The sequence below is a fragment of the Ischnura elegans genome, chromosome 2, assembly GCF_921293095.1.
Source record: "Ischnura elegans chromosome 2, ioIscEleg1.1, whole genome shotgun sequence".
In the NCBI taxonomy this organism is placed as follows: Eukaryota; Metazoa; Arthropoda; class Insecta; order Odonata; family Coenagrionidae; genus Ischnura; species Ischnura elegans.
The window spans coordinates 130,409,681-130,430,244 of NC_060247.1; the positions used below are offsets into that span (position 1 = coordinate 130,409,681).

At 39.6% G+C, this 20,564-nt stretch overlaps 1 protein-coding gene across 1 annotated transcript; it reads left to right on the top strand.

The window, feature by feature from the left end:
* The first annotated feature begins 3,816 nt into the window (after positions 1-3,816).
* On the top strand, positions 3,817-9,024 carry LOC124154636. Its single transcript, XM_046528478.1, has 2 exons — positions 3,817-3,870; positions 5,909-9,024. Exon 2 carries the CDS (start codon positions 6,146-6,148, stop codon positions 8,621-8,623), a length of 2,478 nt encoding a protein of 825 aa, XP_046384434.1. The 5' UTR covers positions 3,817-3,870; positions 5,909-6,145; the 3' UTR covers positions 8,624-9,024.
* The last annotated feature ends 11,540 nt before the right edge of the window (positions 9,025-20,564 follow it).

A 20,564-nucleotide genomic window follows, 5' to 3' on the forward strand; every position in this document is an offset into this window, starting at 1 on the left:
CTTGCGATGTATCACGCACACTGAATCGTCACATGATTTCCCAACATGCCCTGTCATTGTCATTTACAGGGCTCTATTGACCGTGTGATGCATCTTCAGTCACCAGAAAATGAATGAGTCGTGGTATAGGATCTTTTCCCTGGGAAATCATCTTCAAGTTGAAAGCTTCCACTCCTGCGAATGAAGACAATGGCGAAAAAAATGACCGAAATGAATTAGGAAGGAAGGGGTTTGGTGTATTGCCTTTAGGTGGGTAGGAATACGAGGTCCTCTATTCAGCCAACCGTCCCCTGCTGCCCTTGCGGGACCTTTTAATGCCTCATTTCCCTCCCGTCATCTCCACGCACTCACATGCGTGGGTTCTTTCAAAGCCCTTGCGCAAGCACTTTGAAACCACCACCTAAGAAATACGGTTGCATTAAAAACTATTCTGGAACTTAGTGATGTGCTTTCATTTCTTATTTTCTGTATAATAATTATTTTTGCTTTGATGTTTTCGTAACTATTGACGAAAAGGCGCTTATTTGTTCTTTTCTGCCCAAAAAATTATTGAGGCAACATCCAGTATGCAAACTTGCCCATGGTAATATTTTTAATGAAAACTTAATGCTCCTTTTTTGCTCACTGAGGGGCAGTTTATATTTTATTTACGTATTTTGACCCCGCCAACTGAATTTGGAAACGTCGGTGGGTTGGCGTTGTGTGGTACAGTTAAAAAAAGGCATGCTTAGATGTTATTTATTAAATCATAATCAGTCTTTGGGTTGACACACTAGGTGTCTCAGTATTGCATTCACTATCTTTAACTCGTTTTTGGTTCAAACAGCATTTCTATTGCTGTAGTGAGCTTATAATTTTTCTTCCTTATATCAGTCAGTTGAAGTATCTTGATGGCCACTGTTTTTTGAATAACAATTTTCAAGAAATTCATGTTTCGTAAACCGATCTTTTTTTAATGATTGTCGGCGTTGCTTAAAAAGAGGGACATATATCAGATATTCTGAGCGGCCTTCTCTTCATTTGCGGTTCTTGCTTATGCTAAGCTAACAAAAGCACGCACCCTAAACACGATAACACTACCTCCAACCAAATAGACTTCCGCCGACAAATCCCCTTTGATGATTCACACACGGCGTTGGCCCCGAGGACATGCTAAAAGGGTGTTGCTTACTCCCGCCTTCTTCTTCTTCTCCATTGCCTTTCACTTGCATTCATAAGTCTGCGTTGCGTCTCTCCCTCTCTCATCGCAAAGTCCCTCAGGGCAAGAGAATACATCATGCATTTCTTCATTCCTTCCTCATTTCTTTTCTACTTTTTCTTTTCTCGCGAACACTCCCTGAGGTGAATTGAAAGGGAGGCAGGGTCCATCTGACCTCCAATTCCGTTTGCTACCCCCGCCACGTACCATTATCTTTCTCCTCCTCACGCCATCTCTGATTGATTCCGAGTCTCTTGCAACATGCCCTGCTGCGTACTTACTGGCAGACTAAATTTGTGGTACCCCACCGACTTAAATTTCATCCCCTATCTTCTTCCAAACTGAGTGGAATATCTCGTGGGGTGCGTCCAGAGGCTCGTTATGCGACGTAAAACCTCCTCTCTTTGGGCTTTCAGAATGGAATGCTCCTTCCTCCAACCCTTAAATTACCCCAATTTGTGGCAGTGTGCTTTTATAAGTAGATGCTTCCTATAAATCTTAGTTGAGTGATTCATCATTGGAAAGTGGTCATTCAAGTTTACCGTCAACGCGCTTAACATGATACGAAGTTGTTGAATCTGGTTCTATGTGGATACGATATTTTTTTCATTGTAGAGGTTTTTATTGTTCATGCCATTTCGTTGTAAAATAATTTGCTAACTAAGAACTGCTTTTTATGGTATTATATTTTAATTGCAATTAGTTTATAATTCAGATTTTTAAGGTACTCCTATGATTAAACCGTTCTAACAATGAATATCTTAATTGACTTGTAAGCAATGCCATCATCGACAACGGGAGACAAAATGATAACTGTAGTTTCTTGAAGCATATACGACTTTTCCTGCCTTAATCGCTCTTGAATAATCAAGTGCATACATCTTCTGGATGAGGCAATTTTCAAAATTAATCTTCGCGTTTTTCGATTCTTTTACAGTTATTTAGGCAGGAGATGAACGTTTTTATGAGAGTTTTGGTTTGTAATTTAGAGCAATCTAAAGCATTAAACGGTTTCCTTCCGTCTTTCTCTACCTGCTATTTCTCCCCTTTCCTCCTTGTAATACGAGGTCTTATCTCGACTAATTGCCCCTACCAACCTCGCATAACTCATGTCATTTGTTCCTCCTCATCGACCACAGTCTCCAGCTGGTGCCCTTCCGTGTTTCTGTATAAATACCCGCCCATTTCCTTCCGCAGGCATCTCTTCTTTTGAATAACGGTCGTCCAAAGTGACTTTGGTGGAAGGAAGACAAAAAAAAACTCGCCCAAAATTTTCCGCCTTTCTAATGATCTCTCCTTCCCCGTCTTCATTTACATGCGAGACAAATTTAACTCATCCCACGCTGTACCATGGCCCGTCAAAGGCCTTTCTTAAGGCACTCATTATAATACTTTCCCTACCTCTCTCTTCCAAGAGCTCTCTTTTGGTTACCGGCGGCGACATCTACCAAAGGGAGGAACACCTCTGCAGTCTCTATTTGTGTAGAAAATGAGGAAGGACATAGCGGTTCATGAGTGGCATTTTAATATACCTTTACCTCATTATTACTTATTTTTAGGAAATATTCACAAAGGAAGCCTAAGTTTGTTTTGCAGATGCCAGTACGGAAGTAACATTTTAAGGTAAAATATTCTTGTAAATTACACTGTAGGTTTCTTTAGGATATAGCTTCTCGGTTTGATGGATCTTTGCCAGTAAGCGTCTTACTTTTCTTGTTACTCTGTTATTCATAATATTTGAAGCCATGAATTACATTTAGATGATCTTCAAATGGAGACGGTAATTTGAGACTGTTATTTTCTTCTCAAACATTTACAATTGACAATCGTTTCCTTTTTCGAAATACTGTCACTTTGCTTTCCGTATTGAATCTTGATTTAAAATTATAACCACACAGGTGTGTTGGGAGCGTTACCTCATCAAAATCACTGTAATGTATGTTATATTGTCAATATCAATCCAAACACTATCAAGGTGATAACTTCATTACAAATGGTTTACTTTTTGGCAACCTTTATTAGTGCCCTTTTCGGCGTGATTTTCATTAACTAAAGTGTCCAACTTCATCTCCTTAAATTGGAGGCGAATCACAATCCTCTTCTATAGTCCTATTGTTCGGTTTTGCGCCAAACGCTCTCGTTTTGTCTGAGTTACGACCCGAGCGGCGCTGCCTTCGCCCTCCCCCACTTCCTCTCGTCTCGTGCGGGCCGGATCGACGGAGCGACTTGGCTCTCTCTCTCTCTCTCTCGTTCGTCACCGGCGGAGACACTCCTCGCACCTGCCCTGCTGTACTCTCTCTGCGGTTGCCGGGCACTGGACACGTCGCAACGGCCTGCCAACTGCTGGTCCTTCGGGCTCACCTATTGTGTTATAATTGTGTTGAACTTTAAATTTTGTATTAAAACTATACTGTCTGAAAATGTGGTTTATTTCCGCCACATTTATTTTGGTCCTTCGGGCCGGATTCATTGTATTCGCAATCAGTGCATGAGTTTATTGTACCCAGTGCTTGTAAGATACAGTCAAGTAGTATCATCGCTAAATGTTGCTCTTTTCTGCTCATTTTTTAAGTTTTTTGTTTCGCTGCATCTACAATCAAGTTGTACTCCGCTGACGGGTGACGACACGTGCTCCTGACTCATCGTTGGATTTGACGAGCACACTGACGAGCGTACGTTATCCTACTCCTCTCCTCTCCTATTTTCTACCTCGCGGCTGCCCACGGGAAAATGGTATGGATATTTTTTGTATCTTCTTAGTGTGTGTGAATACTCTTAAAAATGAATTTTGCAACTTTTACTCGAAAGTCAAATCTCTTGAAGAAGAGGCTTGAAAAGGTTCATGGTTCCGTGCTCTCAACGGAAGCCTCATCGAAAGAGTCCCCTCTTTCAGACATCCAAATTAGGCGTTTGACTTGCTGGAAAAATGAGATTGATAATACGATAAGTGAATTCAATGATTTAGTGAATCGTTTCACCGATACAGAGACTCCCTCGGGGCTACAAGATGACGAACTTTTGGTGAAATTACGCGAAGAAATGTTAGATCTCTGTGTCGACGCAAATTGCATTATTTCTGCATTGCTGCCGATGGCAAACGTTAAACCAGACTACCTCGCCGGAACTCTTGGTGAAAATCCGCTCCCGCGATCCTCTGTTCGATTGCCAAAGCTTGAGCTGCCGCAATTTTCGGGCGAACCCATTAAATGGATGCACTACTACAACGCGTTTGACGTAACAATCCATAAGAATCAAGTGTTATCCTCAGTAGAAAAGTTCCAGTACTTGCTAAGTTCTCTTCGCGGTGAAGCTCTGCAATTAGTTTCCGGATTGCCCATTACCGGAGAAAATTATAAGATTGCTTGGGATTTGTTGCATCAGCGTTATCACAACGTGCGGAAATTAGTGTCTCTTCATGTAAGCAAGATTCTGGACATGCCTCCGGTAATGAACGGCTCACTTTCGAGCATTCGTTCTTTTTTATCAACGTACTTTGAAAATACGCAAGCATTGTCTGCGTTCCAATACGATATTACTCAAGAAAACATTTTGCTCCTTTCCATTCTCATAAGAAAATTGGACTTCGAAACTCGGAAGCGTTTTGAAGATACGCGAGGCGTCAATCATGAAATTCCGGCCGTCTCTGACTTGATTAATTTTTTGGAAGCCGAATGCGTCCATTTTGAAGACGCAATAATTGATGGAAGGAGAACAGTAAAGGGTCCTCAGATCAGAATTAATAAAACGGCTCTGATTACCACTACCACGGGGAACTTCTGTGCATTCTGTCGAGACCCAAGTCATGCCATTTATTCGTGCTCTGCTTTTAAAGATAAATCGCCGCAAGAAAGGAAAGTGATAGTGGGGGAGAAGAAATGGTGTTATAATTGTCTCGGAACATCTCACACTGTCAAGTCATGCAACTCATCTCGGAGATGTAACCGTTGCGCTAAGAGGCATCATTCGCTCCTGCACCTCAACGTGAACTCCTCTTCATCGCTGAATAATCGCCCGGGTACCGCTGCCGCTAATGCGCAATTGCCCTCACTATCAATTTCTGGTAAATCACAACCGGAATTAACTACAGAAAAACACTTTGTGGGACTATCGTCGTCAAAACCTAATACGTCAATTTTATTGGCAACAACTTTGATTCGTTTAACTACACCAAGTGGCTTCTCTCATGTAGTTAGAGGAATTTTAGACTCAGCATCTCAATGCAGTATCATCTCGGAACGCTGTGCTCAAGTTTTGAACGTTACACGCCGACGAGTAAATAATGAGATTAATGGACTATCACAATCTCATGTCAAATGTAATGGATTAACTTTTCTTAGTTTATCATCTGTCGGTGGAAAAGTGCTCGCTTACTCACATCCTATGATGATTTTACAAAATATCACTTCCAATTTGCCTCTCGCAACTATTTCGCCTGAAGTGAAAGAGAAGATGAAATCATTTGTCTTGGCTGACCCAACCTTTGATGTGCCCTCTCCTGTTGATGTTTTAATTGGAGCTGACCTCTTCCCTCATGTATTTACGGGAATTCGCTGTTTCCTTGGAGAAAATTATCCACTGGCCCTTGGTACTATTTTCGGATTTGTTTTAATGGGCTCAACTCCAATTACTCCAGTGTCTGAAATTAATCACAAGCCTTCCGTCGCTTTAATTTCAACCCATGATGCTAATCTCAATACTTCTATTCAACAGTTTTGGAAACTTGAGGAAGTACCTCATTTTTCGCTTACTCCTCAAGACCGACAATGTGAAGAGCATTTCCAATCAACGCATTCCAGAGATGAAACTGGTCGTTACATCACTCGGCTGCCGTTCAAGGACCTTCACCCTCCTCTTGGAGACTCAGCGCTGTGTGCCAAAAGAAGATTTTTTGGTCTGGAAAGGAGACTGTCAGCGCAACCTCTCCTGAGAGAGAAGTATATTAAGTTTATGTCGGAGTACCTCACCCTAGGTCACATGACACCTTGTGATAATTTCCCTAGAGTTAAGCATTATTTTTTGCCGCACCATGGAGTTTTTAAAAATCAAGATCCAAATTCAAGCCTGCGGGTTGTATTTGATGCTAGTTCAAAGACCTCAACGAATGTCTCACTTAATGACATTTTATTGTCAGGACCCAAATTACAAAATGATCTTTGTGAAGTTATTCTGCGATTTCGGTGCCATTCAGTTGTATTTGCATGTGACATTCGTCAGATGTATCGTCAAATTAAAATTCATCCTGATGACCAGCACTTCCAGTTGATATATTGGCGTGAAACCCCTACGGATCTTCTCAAAGTTTTCAAATTGACAACAGTCACTTATGGAGTGACGAGCGCACCGTTTCTAGCCATCCGCACTCTTCATCAACTGGCTGAAGATGAAGGTGCTCAGTTTCCGCAAGCTGCTCGAGTCCTAAAGTCTCAAACGTTTGTTGACGATATCATTGCTGGGGCAGATAATGTGCAAGAAGCCCTCACACTTCAACATGATTTAACAAAACTCCTCTCATTAGGTGGCTTCCAGTTGAGAAAATGGTGCAGTAATTCGGATATTTTGATATCCCACATCTCAGAAGATGATAGAGAAATTCCTCTCTCTTTCCAATATTCGGAGCAACCTATTTATAATATATTGGGTCTGCAATGGAATTCCACATCCGATGAATTTTCTTATGCTGTGAAAATATCCAATGTACCTCATACTAAACGCTCAGTACTCTCCGCTATCGCAAGAATATATGACCCCTGCGGTTGGTTGGCTCCCGTGGTATTTTTAGCTAAGTCATTCATACAATACTTATGGACCCTTGGTCTTCAATGGGATGATCCATTGTCTTCTAATGTTGCCTTCCGGTGGGAAGAAATTTTGAAGAATCTTGCTAGAGTAAAGGAAATTACGCTACCTCGATCTTTATTTATCGAAAGAACAAGCAGTGTCCAACTGCTTGGTTTTTGCGACGCATCTGAGTTGGGATACGCCGCAGTCATTTATTTAAGATGTGCTTCTGCTGACAACAACACCAAGATAGCATTGCTCATGGCTAAATCCCGTGTCGCACCTCTCAAACGTATCTCTCTACCCCGATTGGAACTTTGTGGGGCGCATTTACTGGCTAAACTCATTCATTATAGTTCAAACTTGGTGTCCAATTACTGTAAAATGGAATCTGTCACTGCCTGGTGTGATTCAACCATTGCTCTCTCATGGATCCGCACCCCTCCCTATCGCCTTAAGGTGTTTGTAGCAAATCGAGTAGCCCAGATTCAAGAATGGGTACCTCCTGAACGTTGGTTTCATGTATCGTCGCAACACAACCCCGCTGATTGTGCCTCTCGTGGATTACCCACTCCTCTCTTCGCGAAGAATTCCTTGTGGTGGTCTGGCCCTCGCTGGCTCTCTCTCCCGCCAGAAGACTGGCCGTGTTCTCCATTCGCTCCTTTGGACGAGGATCTACCGGAAGTGAAACAACCAATATTCAACGTTTGCTCCTCAATAAGACCATTTCAGAAGACCGGAATGGATTATGCTGGACCCTTCAATATTAGGAGCCATGCTCTAAGAAGAACTGTTCCATTAAAGGTCTATTTGTGTCTTTTTATTTGCATGTGTACCAAGGCTGTTCATCTAGAAGTAGTCACTGATCTCTCATCGGACGCCTTCATTGCAGCACTAACCCGATTTGTATCAAGGAGAGGACTTTGTAGTGATCTATACTCCGATTGCGGAACAAACTTCGTTGGTGCATCCACGCAGTTGAAAAGGACAATAAAGAACTTCTATTCATCACCGGAAACTCAAGAGGCCATTTCTCATTTCGCTACTGAAAACTGCATCAACTTCCATTTTATTCCCCCTGCCGCGCCCCACCAAGGAGGGTTATGGGAAAGAGCCATTAAAAGCGCCAAAACACTCTTAATTCGTTCCATTGGCCAAACTCTTCTCACTTTGCAGGAATTTATTACGCTTGTCACCAAGGTAGAAGCCATGCTGAATTCTCGTCCTCTTACACCTCTTTCCACGGATCCTGCTGATGTATCGGCGCTGACCCCGGGACACTTTCTCATCGGAACCTCAATGACAGCCATTCCAGAGAACGATTTCGCCGCTCTACCCACCAATAGGCTCAGCAGATGGCAGACTGTTCAAGCCTTCTCACAGCGCATCTGGCGCCGATGGCATCAAGAGTACCTCCACACTCTTCAGCAGAGGTCAAAATGGACTCGGCGCAGGCAAAATCTTAAGGTGGGAGATTTAGTTGCGGTGCACTCCCCGAAAACTCCTCCTCTTCAGTGGTGTTTGGCACGCATAACTAAAGCCATACCAGGTGATGATGGAATAGTTAGAGTGGTGCAGCTGCGTACCCCCAAGGGCACTCTTACCCGTCCTGCCACCCGAGTATTCCCCCTCCCAATTGACGATTGACATTTGTTGACTGACGTACATTTACAAGAACGGTTTATAATTTTTTTGTGTTATGTATTATGAGTTTCTTTTTTCTCTTTTTATTGAACAAGGTGTTCAAGGGGGGCGGAATGTTCGGTTTTGCGCCAAACGCTCTCGTTTTGTCTGAGTTACGACCCGAGCGGCGCTGCCTTCGCCCTCCCCCACTTCCTCTCGTCTCGTGCGGGCCGGATCGACGGAGCGACTTGGCTCTCTCTCTCTCTCTCTCGTTCGTCACCGGCGGAGACACTCCTCGCACCTGCCCTGCTGTACTCTCTCTGCGGTTGCCGGGCACTGGACACGTCGCAACGGCCTGCCAACTGCTGGTCCTTCGGGCTCACCTATTGTGTTATAATTGTGTTGAACTTTAACTTGAGCTGGTCCTTCGGGTTCACCTATTGTGTTATAATTGTGTTGAACTTTAAATTTTGTATTAAAACTATACTGTCTGAAAATGTGGTTTATTTCCGCCACACCTATCTAACACTTCTTGATTTGGTTAAAAAAGTTCATTTCCTTCTCTTTGGACAATTTTCTCAACAATTCCATTACTAACTCATTAAATGTTAAGTACATCTTACTATATTCATCACACTTTCGGGATGGCAACTTCATTACAAACATTTTAGACGTTCGAGACCATTTTCTGCCTACGTTTTCCTTTCGCCATGATTGAAAGTATTTCAAGGTTTCAATTTCCACTCATGGAATTGCTGGCGAATACTATACTAATTTCAAGCCTCACTCCATGCCATATATAATGCCTCTTGATCTCACATTAAACGGGCTCTTTTCTTCCTCTTTGGATATTATCTGGCAATGCGTTTGTGAATTAAATAGATAACGAATGCTTTCACGAAATTCATGAGATTTCAAGAGGGTAAGTCGTTGGAAAAGCGGCTTCCTTAAAAGAGTTTTGCCTAGGCAAGTGGTGAATATTGGTAGAACCCTCGCGTACTCGCTTTCTCGCCGGCTTTCCATCAAAACCCTTCCACGACAGGGTTTCATGGAGTTCCCTCTCAGGCCCTTTGTTTGCCGCGATATCCATCACCTTAACCCTTCATTCGCACCCTATCCCCAAATACCTTACCCGTACGGATTAAGTACCACCATATTCTACATTTATTACGCATTCCTATTCTGTGGCATTAGGCGATTTTTTTTGTTAATTATAACCCCTTCAGCTGAAATCTATCTGGTTTTTATTCTCATATTATCAGCAATCAACAGTGTTACCTATTTTATTTTGTTTTGACCAACAAATTAATATTAGGACACAGTAGCAGCAAAAGAGATGCTTTGCTCATAACCACGCAGAAGCCTGTTGAAGAACTTTAAGTGAATATTATTGGGCAAAAATCCTGTTACTTTCCGGCAAACACTGATAATACAATTCTTTCGGTTTTTTTTGCCAGGTAAATAATTCAATCCCTGTCAACATTTTGAAGCCCAATTCACAGGGACCTAGTTTCTATACCGGTGGATAGGAGTTATACATCGTCTGAGATTACCAATGCATGCATGAGGCACAGAGCTCAAGGAAACATCTCTTAATAAACACACATTAAAATTACCTATGTTCGGAAAGTTTCTTTTGTTTGATAGGGGAATAATAACCCTTATTTAAGCCAAGCGCTACCTGCTAGTAGCCTGCGTCGTATCAGCGCTCAAGCCTCGCCCCAACGTCACCTCACACGCCGACAGCTGGAACCAGAAATACGTCACACGGACTTTTCCCAGCATTCCTACTTAGCTGTCGCGTTTTCGCGCGCTTGAAAATTTTCACTTTTCGTTTAATCGCGAAAAAAGATATCGTCATTCGAAAATCTAAGAGCGTGAAATGCGCACTCCAGGAGTAATAATCTTTCGATTAAGGCATTAAAAAATAATATGAAACCACCCAATTATATCATTAGCTTTGTGTGTTTATCATTATAATTTTGACTCTCATTGTACTGGCTTTCAGTTATTAATAGCGTGTTTTCATTTTAAAGGAGTTGATTTATGCTTGTCACTTGGCCTTAGTCAATTTGTTCTTTTCTGTGCTATGGTAATACTCCTCAAGGATCCAAACCAGTTTATGTAAATGTGCTATCAGCTCGTAATACTCGCATCTAAAATAGTGGTTGTCAGTGGTTCACCGTTGGCAGATTGTCATGTGGCGATTATAGTCCGCGAGACTTATAATCCTTCCCACTAGCACTCGATATTATGCAGCCAATTTCAATACTTCCCCTTTAAATATTGCTTTTTTATTTTCCTATGCAAAAAAAACTTTCACTCATTTCCGAAGAATATTCTCCGTATCGGGCATAGCTGTATTTGGTGCTTATTTTATATGATTATTATCATTACTCCATGTGTTCTTAGTTCTTTCACTCCGTATTGTGTCATCTAATGTGCAGCAAAATTAATTTTTCTGTAATTGAATGGTAACTTTTATAACGGCGACTCATCAGTAACTTTACAGTAACTTTAGTGACGATGCAGCTCTTTCTTAAATGTATTCTGAAATGGTCATGTAATAAGTCTGTTTTTTTCACCAGCCTAATTATCATTGTGCAACTTCTAAATGATGTTCATTCAAGGTATATTTATGTCAGCTATTCATGCACGGTACGGTTCCGGCGGATTTCTTTGGTCTTTAAAAGACTACAATCTTCAAAAACGAATGAGTGGCTGATTAAAATTTTTATCGCCTGCAGCTCACGGTGTACACTCTCTATGGTAAGAAGGAAAAGAGTACTGAGAATGGTGGTGAATCGTCACTAGGAGTTTGGTTCTCCATGCGGGGAATTCTGGACACGCAATATCAGGCCGTGCGAAAGATAGGCACTCTGTTAGCCATTATTGCAGTGATCATGTTATTCAATGCCGTCTAGGCTAAAGTGCTGGAAAAACGATGTGAGATATTCAATTTCTGTCACAGTGCAGACGAATGAGCTTGTAAAAGGTTTTAAGCGATTAATGATGGAAAATGTTAGCATACAAAACAAAGTCATAAAAGTTCAATGGGTCTTTCACAGAAAGACTCAAAATATTTTTTTCTGTCCCACTGCGTGTCCAGGAAAATTATTGACTTTGTTATGATAAATTTTATGCATGCATGCTGCTGTTATGAAATAAAATATTTTTCTCCAAATCAATTTTCTGGGGTTCGGCTTGTTTACAGGGTGAACAATCTTCTGGAGAACGTGTTATTTCCGCAAAATTCTGCGAATTTTGTTGTCCATGCCAATTCTTATAATTGTTGGAAAACTCAAAAAACGACTGGAAAAAATTATCTTTCCAATAAGAATTAAAAGAGGTAGCAGTCGTATTATTCTGGAACTTGGGTAGGTATATCTTCGATGCTTGAAATGCCAATTCTTAACTTGTTATTCATTCTCTCTCGGCTCTCCAGTTTATTTTTGTTCTTTATAGGTAGGTCTATGGCTGCATGTAATAATACATTTCACCCGTTTACAAATAAATATTTGATGGTATTCATTTTTTCGTGGCATACAATATTGCGAGAATAGTACGAAATAGACCGGGAATTTCAGCTTGAATGTTGGAATACCCGGTAATTAAGTATTATTTTCCCTGAAATAGCATAGAATAACTTTATTTCTACACGTAAAATTCAATGCAGTAAAAACATCACCTATGGAACAGTGAAGATTTTGGTATATTCAATAGTTTGCACCGCTTTAGAATTCAACAGCACTTCTTATGCGTTCAACATTTTATTCAAAATATAGCAATAGCTTTTTAAGAGGGCATGGGCAAAAGTATCATAAGAAAACCACAATGGTTATCAAAGCAAAAAATTAATGAATTACAAGGATTAGAAAAATTTATTCATAGCCTTTAAAGAGTGATCAAACGTAACAGAATAAAAATACTTTACATTACGCTTTTTCCAATTGTGCAATATAAATTTGCGACATGTAAGATACTATTCAGGAAAGAGAAAAAAGTTTCAAAAGTAAATTTCCTTCCCTTGCTCTTTTTGCTATCCTTTTCTTTTGTTCCTCCTTCGCCCTCTTCAGCGCCACGATATGCGCACCCACGATAACTCACGCCACGAAACGGAAGAAACTCCGCCCTCATCTGTCCATAGGGGTACATATATCTAGAGTCAATTCAGGGAGATATAGAGAGACATTTAGAGACATATATTTAGATAGCCCTTTGGATGGAGTGGCGGGACCTAAAGAGATTCTCAAGATCCCCAAAGAAAATGTGGGGGGCAGTTGGCATTGAGGAGAAGACTATGGAATAAGAATGAAGTGTAAGTCTTGTGCCTCAGGACAAGGATAGTTTATGGCCTAAGGCATATATTTGATGAAGTTGGGATGGGAATAACAAATTTATCCCAGGTTTTCTAAAATCAATTTAAAATTTATTGGTAAGCCTATAAATTCTCAAGGTAAATCAGTCAAGTAATAAACTTATTAATGGACTCATGAATTGGCAATATTTTGTGGAACCGTGTCACAAATGGCATTATCGCAGGCAAGCGTTACCATAGTCTCCATATTTTATTTTATTTATTTATCTATCGAGGTGATATTTTCAAGGAGAACTTTTTTGTTTCCTGCTTTTTTTTTGGAAATTTCTTGGAAATGTTTGTTTGTCAAACCCTGGGTTGGTAATTGAAATTTGTGTTTGCCGTTATCTTAGACAGATGCAAAAAATCCTTGAGCCAGAATGGAAGTAAAAATGATAACGCCCACGAAAATGAAGTTCATCACTTGACTAGATCATTTGTTCAACTAATTGATGTTGTGTTTTTCCATATTCATTGAAGACGCTGTGTTACTTTCATTAGGAAATTAAAATTTAACATAGAAATGCAACTTTGAAACTGGTATATCACTGTTAAGATGGATTTGAATACCTCGGTGTCCACATTACTACCTTTCGCGGTACTATGTTATGTGGGTAACGTATGTTTTTTATTAAATACCGAGACTCGGTGTCATGTTCACCGTAGAGCTGTCATTTCTCAGTAGGATAGCATTTATAGGGGGATCTCTCTTTCTTTCCCCATGCAACCTTTGTGGTGTTGACCCCTGGACTCCTTACCTTCTCCTTCCAGTGTTTCACCCCGCCAACCCCCCGTGGCACTCTGGAGGGGAGTCTCCTCCCCCCCCATTAATCGTCCGAGCCGGCTCATTGCCCCGAGGCGTCACAGCAGACCCATCCCGCATCCCTTTCTTTTAACTCCTGCCCCCATATCTCTCTCTCTCCACACCCCACTTTCATTCATCCGCACCCGATCTAAGGTAGTAGTGCATTACGCGCCCACGATGCATCATCAAAAGGGGTGGTATTGTCGAATCAGAGGATCGTGTTGGTTGCCACGGTTTTTTTATAGCAAGCATTGTTTCATTCGCGACTTGGACTCTCATTGGCTTGACGTCACCGACTACCCAAGATCATTCGTCATTCAAATTTCCATCCCCCTGAGAGGGTGTAACGGCTCGCCGCAGCGTCTTGCAATAGTATCTCGGTATCGCAAGCCGGCTTTGAAAAATACATGCTGATTTTTTTCAATTACCCACCCAAAGAGATTTGATAGCTGAAAAAAATGATAATGCCTAATATTTAGATACTTACTATAATGTTATTGATTTGCAACTTATGAACTGAGAGACTTGGAGAATTTGAACCTCATGGAACCTCATATGAAAGGGAACTGAAGGTGCCTGCGCAGAAAGTAAAAGCTGAGGCCTACATTGAAATTTCAACTTTAAAAATAACTTGGAAATAATGAAATAAAACTTTGTAAGGTTCACTGTTATTTTAATATGGGCATGATTCGGGTTTCGTAACGTGGTTAAGATGTAACCACGTTACGAAACCCGGGTAGAATTAAGTGACGCTTAAATGTTTCGTGTTTCTAATCCAAAGCGTTTGAGCACTCGAAAATTATTTCAATTCATGTTTTATAGAATAAGCAAATCGCCCTATTCTTAATAATTTTCCTCCCACGATAAACTTAAAATAATATGTAGTGATTACCACTTTAATTTGGTTTTGATAAACTCAAGAGAGTCAAGAGATATTTGGGTCGGAAGATCCTGTTTTTACCTAGTCAATGAATTCTTTCAAGCATATTCAACAAATCATTGAAAATCATCGTAGAGTTTAGCAGACCTAGCCATTAAATGCTACAACCTTAGAATCAACGTAATAAAAAAGTGATGTTTTAACTATTTGTTAGTATTTTTACAATGTATAAACTACGAGATGTCTTAATTTCTATTAGTAGGATATTGAGGTTTTTATTAGATTTTTATATAAATTCTTGCAGCATGGAAGCCGTAGAAAATTAAACAAAATTATTTAAGGGTATTATTTGGCGATCAAGAAATTTCTGCAAAACTTCAGTGTAGCAATGAATGCTGCGGCCATTAATAGCTGGCAAGGATTCACGGGAGTCCTTTATTGCCAAGAGACATTTGATAACCCAAATAAATATTAGGTTGTATTTTTTCTGTTGCATGGAATTTTTTTTATTTTTTTAGGATTTCCTTGCTAGCCTATCAGTGACAATAAGATAAATAGTATATGCTACTGATAAATATAGACGGAGATTGAAGATACGAGGAAGACTGGAGGCTAATGTGTGTTCTCTCAGGCGTAGAGGACTTTTATATCCCAGCCAAATTTTTCTGTCCCCAGCTATACGCGATATTACTTTTGTCTGTCCCCCCAATTCCGACGCGTCTTCCAAATAAATGTCCCTGTGATATCTCCAACATCCTCATGACTTCTTTCTTCACTGCTGAAATAATTGTTTTCGTATCATTTGTCTCTGCTGCGAGACAGGAAGCTTATCCCTCTGGTTTTATGATTACGTAGTAGGCTGAGGTCTGATTGTCCTCTACAGAATTATGTACATGTATGAAAAGCTTCATAACCATTTTCATGCACCTTGGGTCATTATAAAAAATTCTCTTGTAATAATGTACTTGTTCCAGGGGAATAATTGGATTTATAATTGGCAACAAAAAATATTTAAGTTATTAATAGTATTTTTTATCGTAAAATTCCTAAATTCAATGACTTAGCGTTATGAAATTCACATGATGGCATCAATTGGTCTCATGACATCAATACATATTTGACTCTAAAAATAACTTGAATGATTTTATTTAGCCCATATTTGGTTTTGTCGAGAGTGTAGGTACTTATCATGCAAGAGAATACTAATTCATCAAAATCTTTAATTTATCTATGTGCGTAAATAACTACTCTTCTCGATGCTTAGTTCGAGTTAGTGGAAATTACGTGATGCAAATTCCATGGTACTGCGGAGGGTTTGCTAAAATCAATTTATTATGAATTTTGTATTTACAGGAATTATATTTAAAATTTTTCATTGAATATAATTTATACAATATTTATATTTTTGCCAGTTATAATTTTTTGGATTATTATTTAAAAATATAGGTTTATGTTCTCCCATTTCCTATAAAAACTAGAATTTAATATCTCAGTAAACTACCTGTTGAGAGTTTATCTGGAGACGAATTCCCGCGAGGAGTTGACCCGGAGGAACCACCACTAGAAATATGGTCATTCGTTCGGTATCCATAGTTATCACATTAGCAATTTAAGATTAATGCTCTTTTTTGATTTATCTGTATCGCAAAGAAATAAAAAGTTTATTTGTAAAAATTATGTAAAATGTTTTAATGCTTAAGTTATTGGTTCAACTGATTCGGGCGTTTTATGGTGGAAGTTCAACATATTGAAATGAAAGGAAGTAGCACTTTTCCGCAATGATTTATTTCGTGCGACGCGTTACGAGCTAAAACGCGTCGTACGAAATACATTATCCCGGAAAAGAGCTACCAACTTTCTTTTCGATTTAAGATACATCGGCCAATCTTAATAAATTTTTAGTCTATTTATGGGTAAATATTTATTCTTATGGCGATAAATTTTAATTGAGTTATATCCAACGAAAAATGATCGAGCGGAGGTGATGAATCCTCTAAAATTTATCATCTTCTACTCTTTTTTTTGGCTACGATTGATAGGCTAGCATTCCACCCTCCCTGTGGCGCGTGTCTACATGCCCAAGTACGTGCACATTTGTACTCCCGTCCATCCTTCGAGTCTCTTCTCCGAAGCCACCCTCGCCGTTTGTATTTCCTCTCCCTCAATTCCAATCTCACCACGTCTACGCATTTTTCGCGCCGGAAGGAAAAAAAGTCCTTCAGTGAATGATGTATTTTTGGCTTTGTGGATGATGATGATCTTGACCTCTATATGTGCGCGTGTATCACATATATCATCCTAATGGCACTTGTCGTTAGGCTCATGGAGAAAAACTTCCCCCTTCCCTTTCACTCCTAACTTACATCTTCCCTTGCTACCCTTCCCCATCTGCCCTTTAAGCTCTTTTGGCCGATGGCATTGATTCCTTACACATATTCCATCCAACGAAGGTTTTTGTATTGCTTTATCGCCCTACAAATTGCCTCTGATAGCATTAAGCGGTTCAGGTTTTGCCAAGCGTTATTAGAAAGGTGATATTTCAGTTTTGATGGACGGCTTTGTAGACCATCTGCTTTTTGACTTGCAGCCGGCAGTGATATGCACGTAGAAACTTTCCCTCCATCCTTATCAGTTTCCATACCATACCAGTTACCTACTCAAAAAGTATTTTAAAAAATTAAGTCACTGAGGCAGATATAAAAGCGTTTTAAATTAGGTACAATTTTATCATTATAAATCATTCAAAACGTCACTACATGTCGTTAAAAAAGGTCTTGCGAGATAATTTCGGGAGCAGTTTGATTTCTTCCCTCATTAATGTTTTTTAGCCTTTTACGAGGGGTCCTGTTTTATAATTGATCCCTTTTTAGGCAAATTTTAAATTGATATTATGCGAAAAAATTGACAAATTCTGAGGGAAGAAGGGAATTACCCGGCTTAGAGCAAAAAATATACATAAATCAGAAGTCATAAAGTCAAAATACGATAGAAATCGCCTCAACTTTAAACCTTCAACTTCATCATCGTCATCATAATTCGACAACAATCCTGAGATCGGTTTGGGTACACCAGCTCTTACGGCTAATTTTGGTAAATTTATTTGACCGAGGTGGATGAGTTCGGGGAGCTCTATGCTACTAATCATAGGTTTCCGAGTCATATCCGGAGAGAAGCTGGCGGAGACACACTTGCAAAAATTGTGGGAGTGCTGCATGTCCCAAGGAAAGGAATTTACCCACCTACCCCAAATTTAGATGTAATAAACCTATGGTATTTTAGGTGTGAGCTATACCTTCATCTATCTGAAATAACCTACGGGTTGAATGGCTGATCGACTCTCAATAAACTACGCGTCGATTCAACTCCATATCTTATGGAGTGGTTTTAGAAAATGTAAGGACACGCTAGGGAGAAGAGGAAGGGATAATGATGACAGATGCATCTCTACTTGGGTGAAACAGGATGCAGATTAGGGGGGGAGCAGTCAGTCAGTCACTGGGTGTCGCGGATGGATTACCGGCTGAGAAGGGGTAGCTTATCCCTCTTCTTGTGAATTGGCTGACGCGAGGATGTGGGAATATAAACTTGACTGGAGGAAGTTATTTCCCGCAAGAGATAAAGTCAAATCATATTTGCTAGATTGAGATTAAAAACGTGGATTTATAAATCTTACCTGATTTATTTTGCCCACTTTGTACTCGTCTTGCATTCTAAGATGCGTCTCAAATTTTGTTGGACACTTTGACTGGAATTTCGGAATCTTCCTATCCAATCGATCATCTGTTTGTATAAACGTCTAGTTTTAGGTATTTCAGATATTTAGGTTTACTCTAACTATGAGTGTTGGGTTTTCGGAGACTATGAGTGTGGGGAAAAACTTATATCGCAGAAGGAGAAGCTAGCAAGGTATATTTCATCAAGTGATTTCAATTGATTCTTATTTATTTCTTATTAATTATAATATAATTAAATTACTTGTTCTCTTTGTTCACGCTGCAGTGTCGATGCGCTCTGAACGCAGACTATAATCTCGCGTTATCTCAGAAAACTACTGCATAATGAGGAGGAGTTCCATACGATCGTCGAGAGTTATGCCTGACTTAATGACAACCTATTATGTTTTTTCCTCTCTTAATTTTTCTTGTCCAACAGGCAAAATGAAATAAATGGCCTATAAATGTAATAATAAGTAAATTAAAGTGAATGCCATTAGCCACCCTCATTTGTATCCTTATGCAGGCAAGGGATATGAGAAAAATGTCTTAGGGGAATCAATTTTATCGCCTCGACCGATGAAGATGAGGAATTTCGGACGTTCTTGTGCTGGAGAGCTTGCAGGGTGAATTTTTGAAAAGAAGGAAGAGGAGGGGTTCAGACCTCAAGTGCGTTTGCGGCCAAAGATCAAGATGGCAAGGGTGAGAAGTGTTTTGGGGATGCGGTTAGGGCGGAGGGGCTTGCCTCCCCCGGAGTGCTTCCTGCCAAAGGTTACAAGTAGTAGTGAACGGATGTGGTGGTGGAAAGTGTAGCTTTTATTCAACATCCTATCCTAAGGAACTCTGATTAATGACAGAAATGCCATCGCCCCATGCATTCACTGCGTCCGTGATTATTTTTATAATTCCCCAAAATGGGCTTAGCAATTGGAAAAATTATGCATAGTTTTTTACAAAATTGTGATTGAAATAATTCTAAAACAAGAATCGTGACCATGCGTCGTACTTTAAATTTAATTTGTACCTCCTCTTATCAGATCTAAGGAACGCTCATTCTACGTCTCTCATTTGTTTCTTTTAGCGAGAATTACTGCCCAACCACCAATAATAGAGGAAATGTTGAGAAAAATATTTTTCAGCATTACATTTCTGAAGTGTGTGCAAGAAGTTATACTATGAGTATTTTGATGCTCTTCATTTCCGGTTACTACCGCATCGGTTGCTGTGGAGATTACAAAAGTTTCGCTGAATTAAACAAGTTATACACTATTATCTGGTTTATAGGAACCTTTAACTTGTAATAAATACACCAAAGGTTTGACTTATTTTGAATAAAGGTGAATGAATTTTTTGGCATAAGACTAGAAAGTTGTTACATCGGAGGCAGTACTTCAAAAATGTTTTAATTTAGAGTTTTGAATCTCGATGAATCCAAACTTAACAGCAAGGAAATTAGAATACACTCCCCCACTGTGATGCCACAAAAGCCTTTTCTTCGTTTATTTAATCTGGCAAGGAAACATAAATACAGGATACAAAATCTTGAAATTGTTGTCTTAGAAAAATATTGTCTTTGATTTATTTTCTTTTCCTTTGTATGCGAAGAAAGAATTTAATTTTAGCGCTTTTTTAAGGATGATAAACCCTTACCCAAGGTGACACAAGGACTCGCTTACTGTGTAAAAACCAATTTTGTTACTCTCCTGAAAAGATGAATATTCTTATTAAAGCCGAGTTATTCCATTGAAAATTTTCTTTCCTGGATTCCACAGACGTATTTACGTTCTGAGAAAGATGACATTTCTCTATTTTATTTTGTCTTGAGAAAACATCCATGCATGCCAACATTTTCCTCACCAATAGCAATTTTGGGAATTCCATGAATTCTCTTTGACTGATATTCACCCTAACAAGAAACTCTCTAAGCACTATATCTTAGGTGAGATTATAAATGGCAATGGAAGAAAAAAAATAGGAGTTAAAGATGTTTGGCGGGTCACTAGTAGGATAGTGATAGGCAAGTGAAATATTGGATTAAAGTTTCCAGTAGAGATATTAGTGTCACAAATATACCAAAAATTCTCTTCGTATCGCCTTAATCGTAAATCAAAAGCTAAATTATTCATGCTTGAATGTGGATCATTAACGTTATGTTTGTATGCGTTATTGGAGCTAAAATAGAAATAAATAGCCTTTTATTTGAGTGATTC

What these genes read in the sequence shown, in the direction of transcription:
- LOC124154636 (XM_046528478.1), top strand. Translation starts at nt 6,146, where the DNA reads ATGTCGGAGTACCTCACCCTAGGTCACATGACACCTTGTGATAATTTC.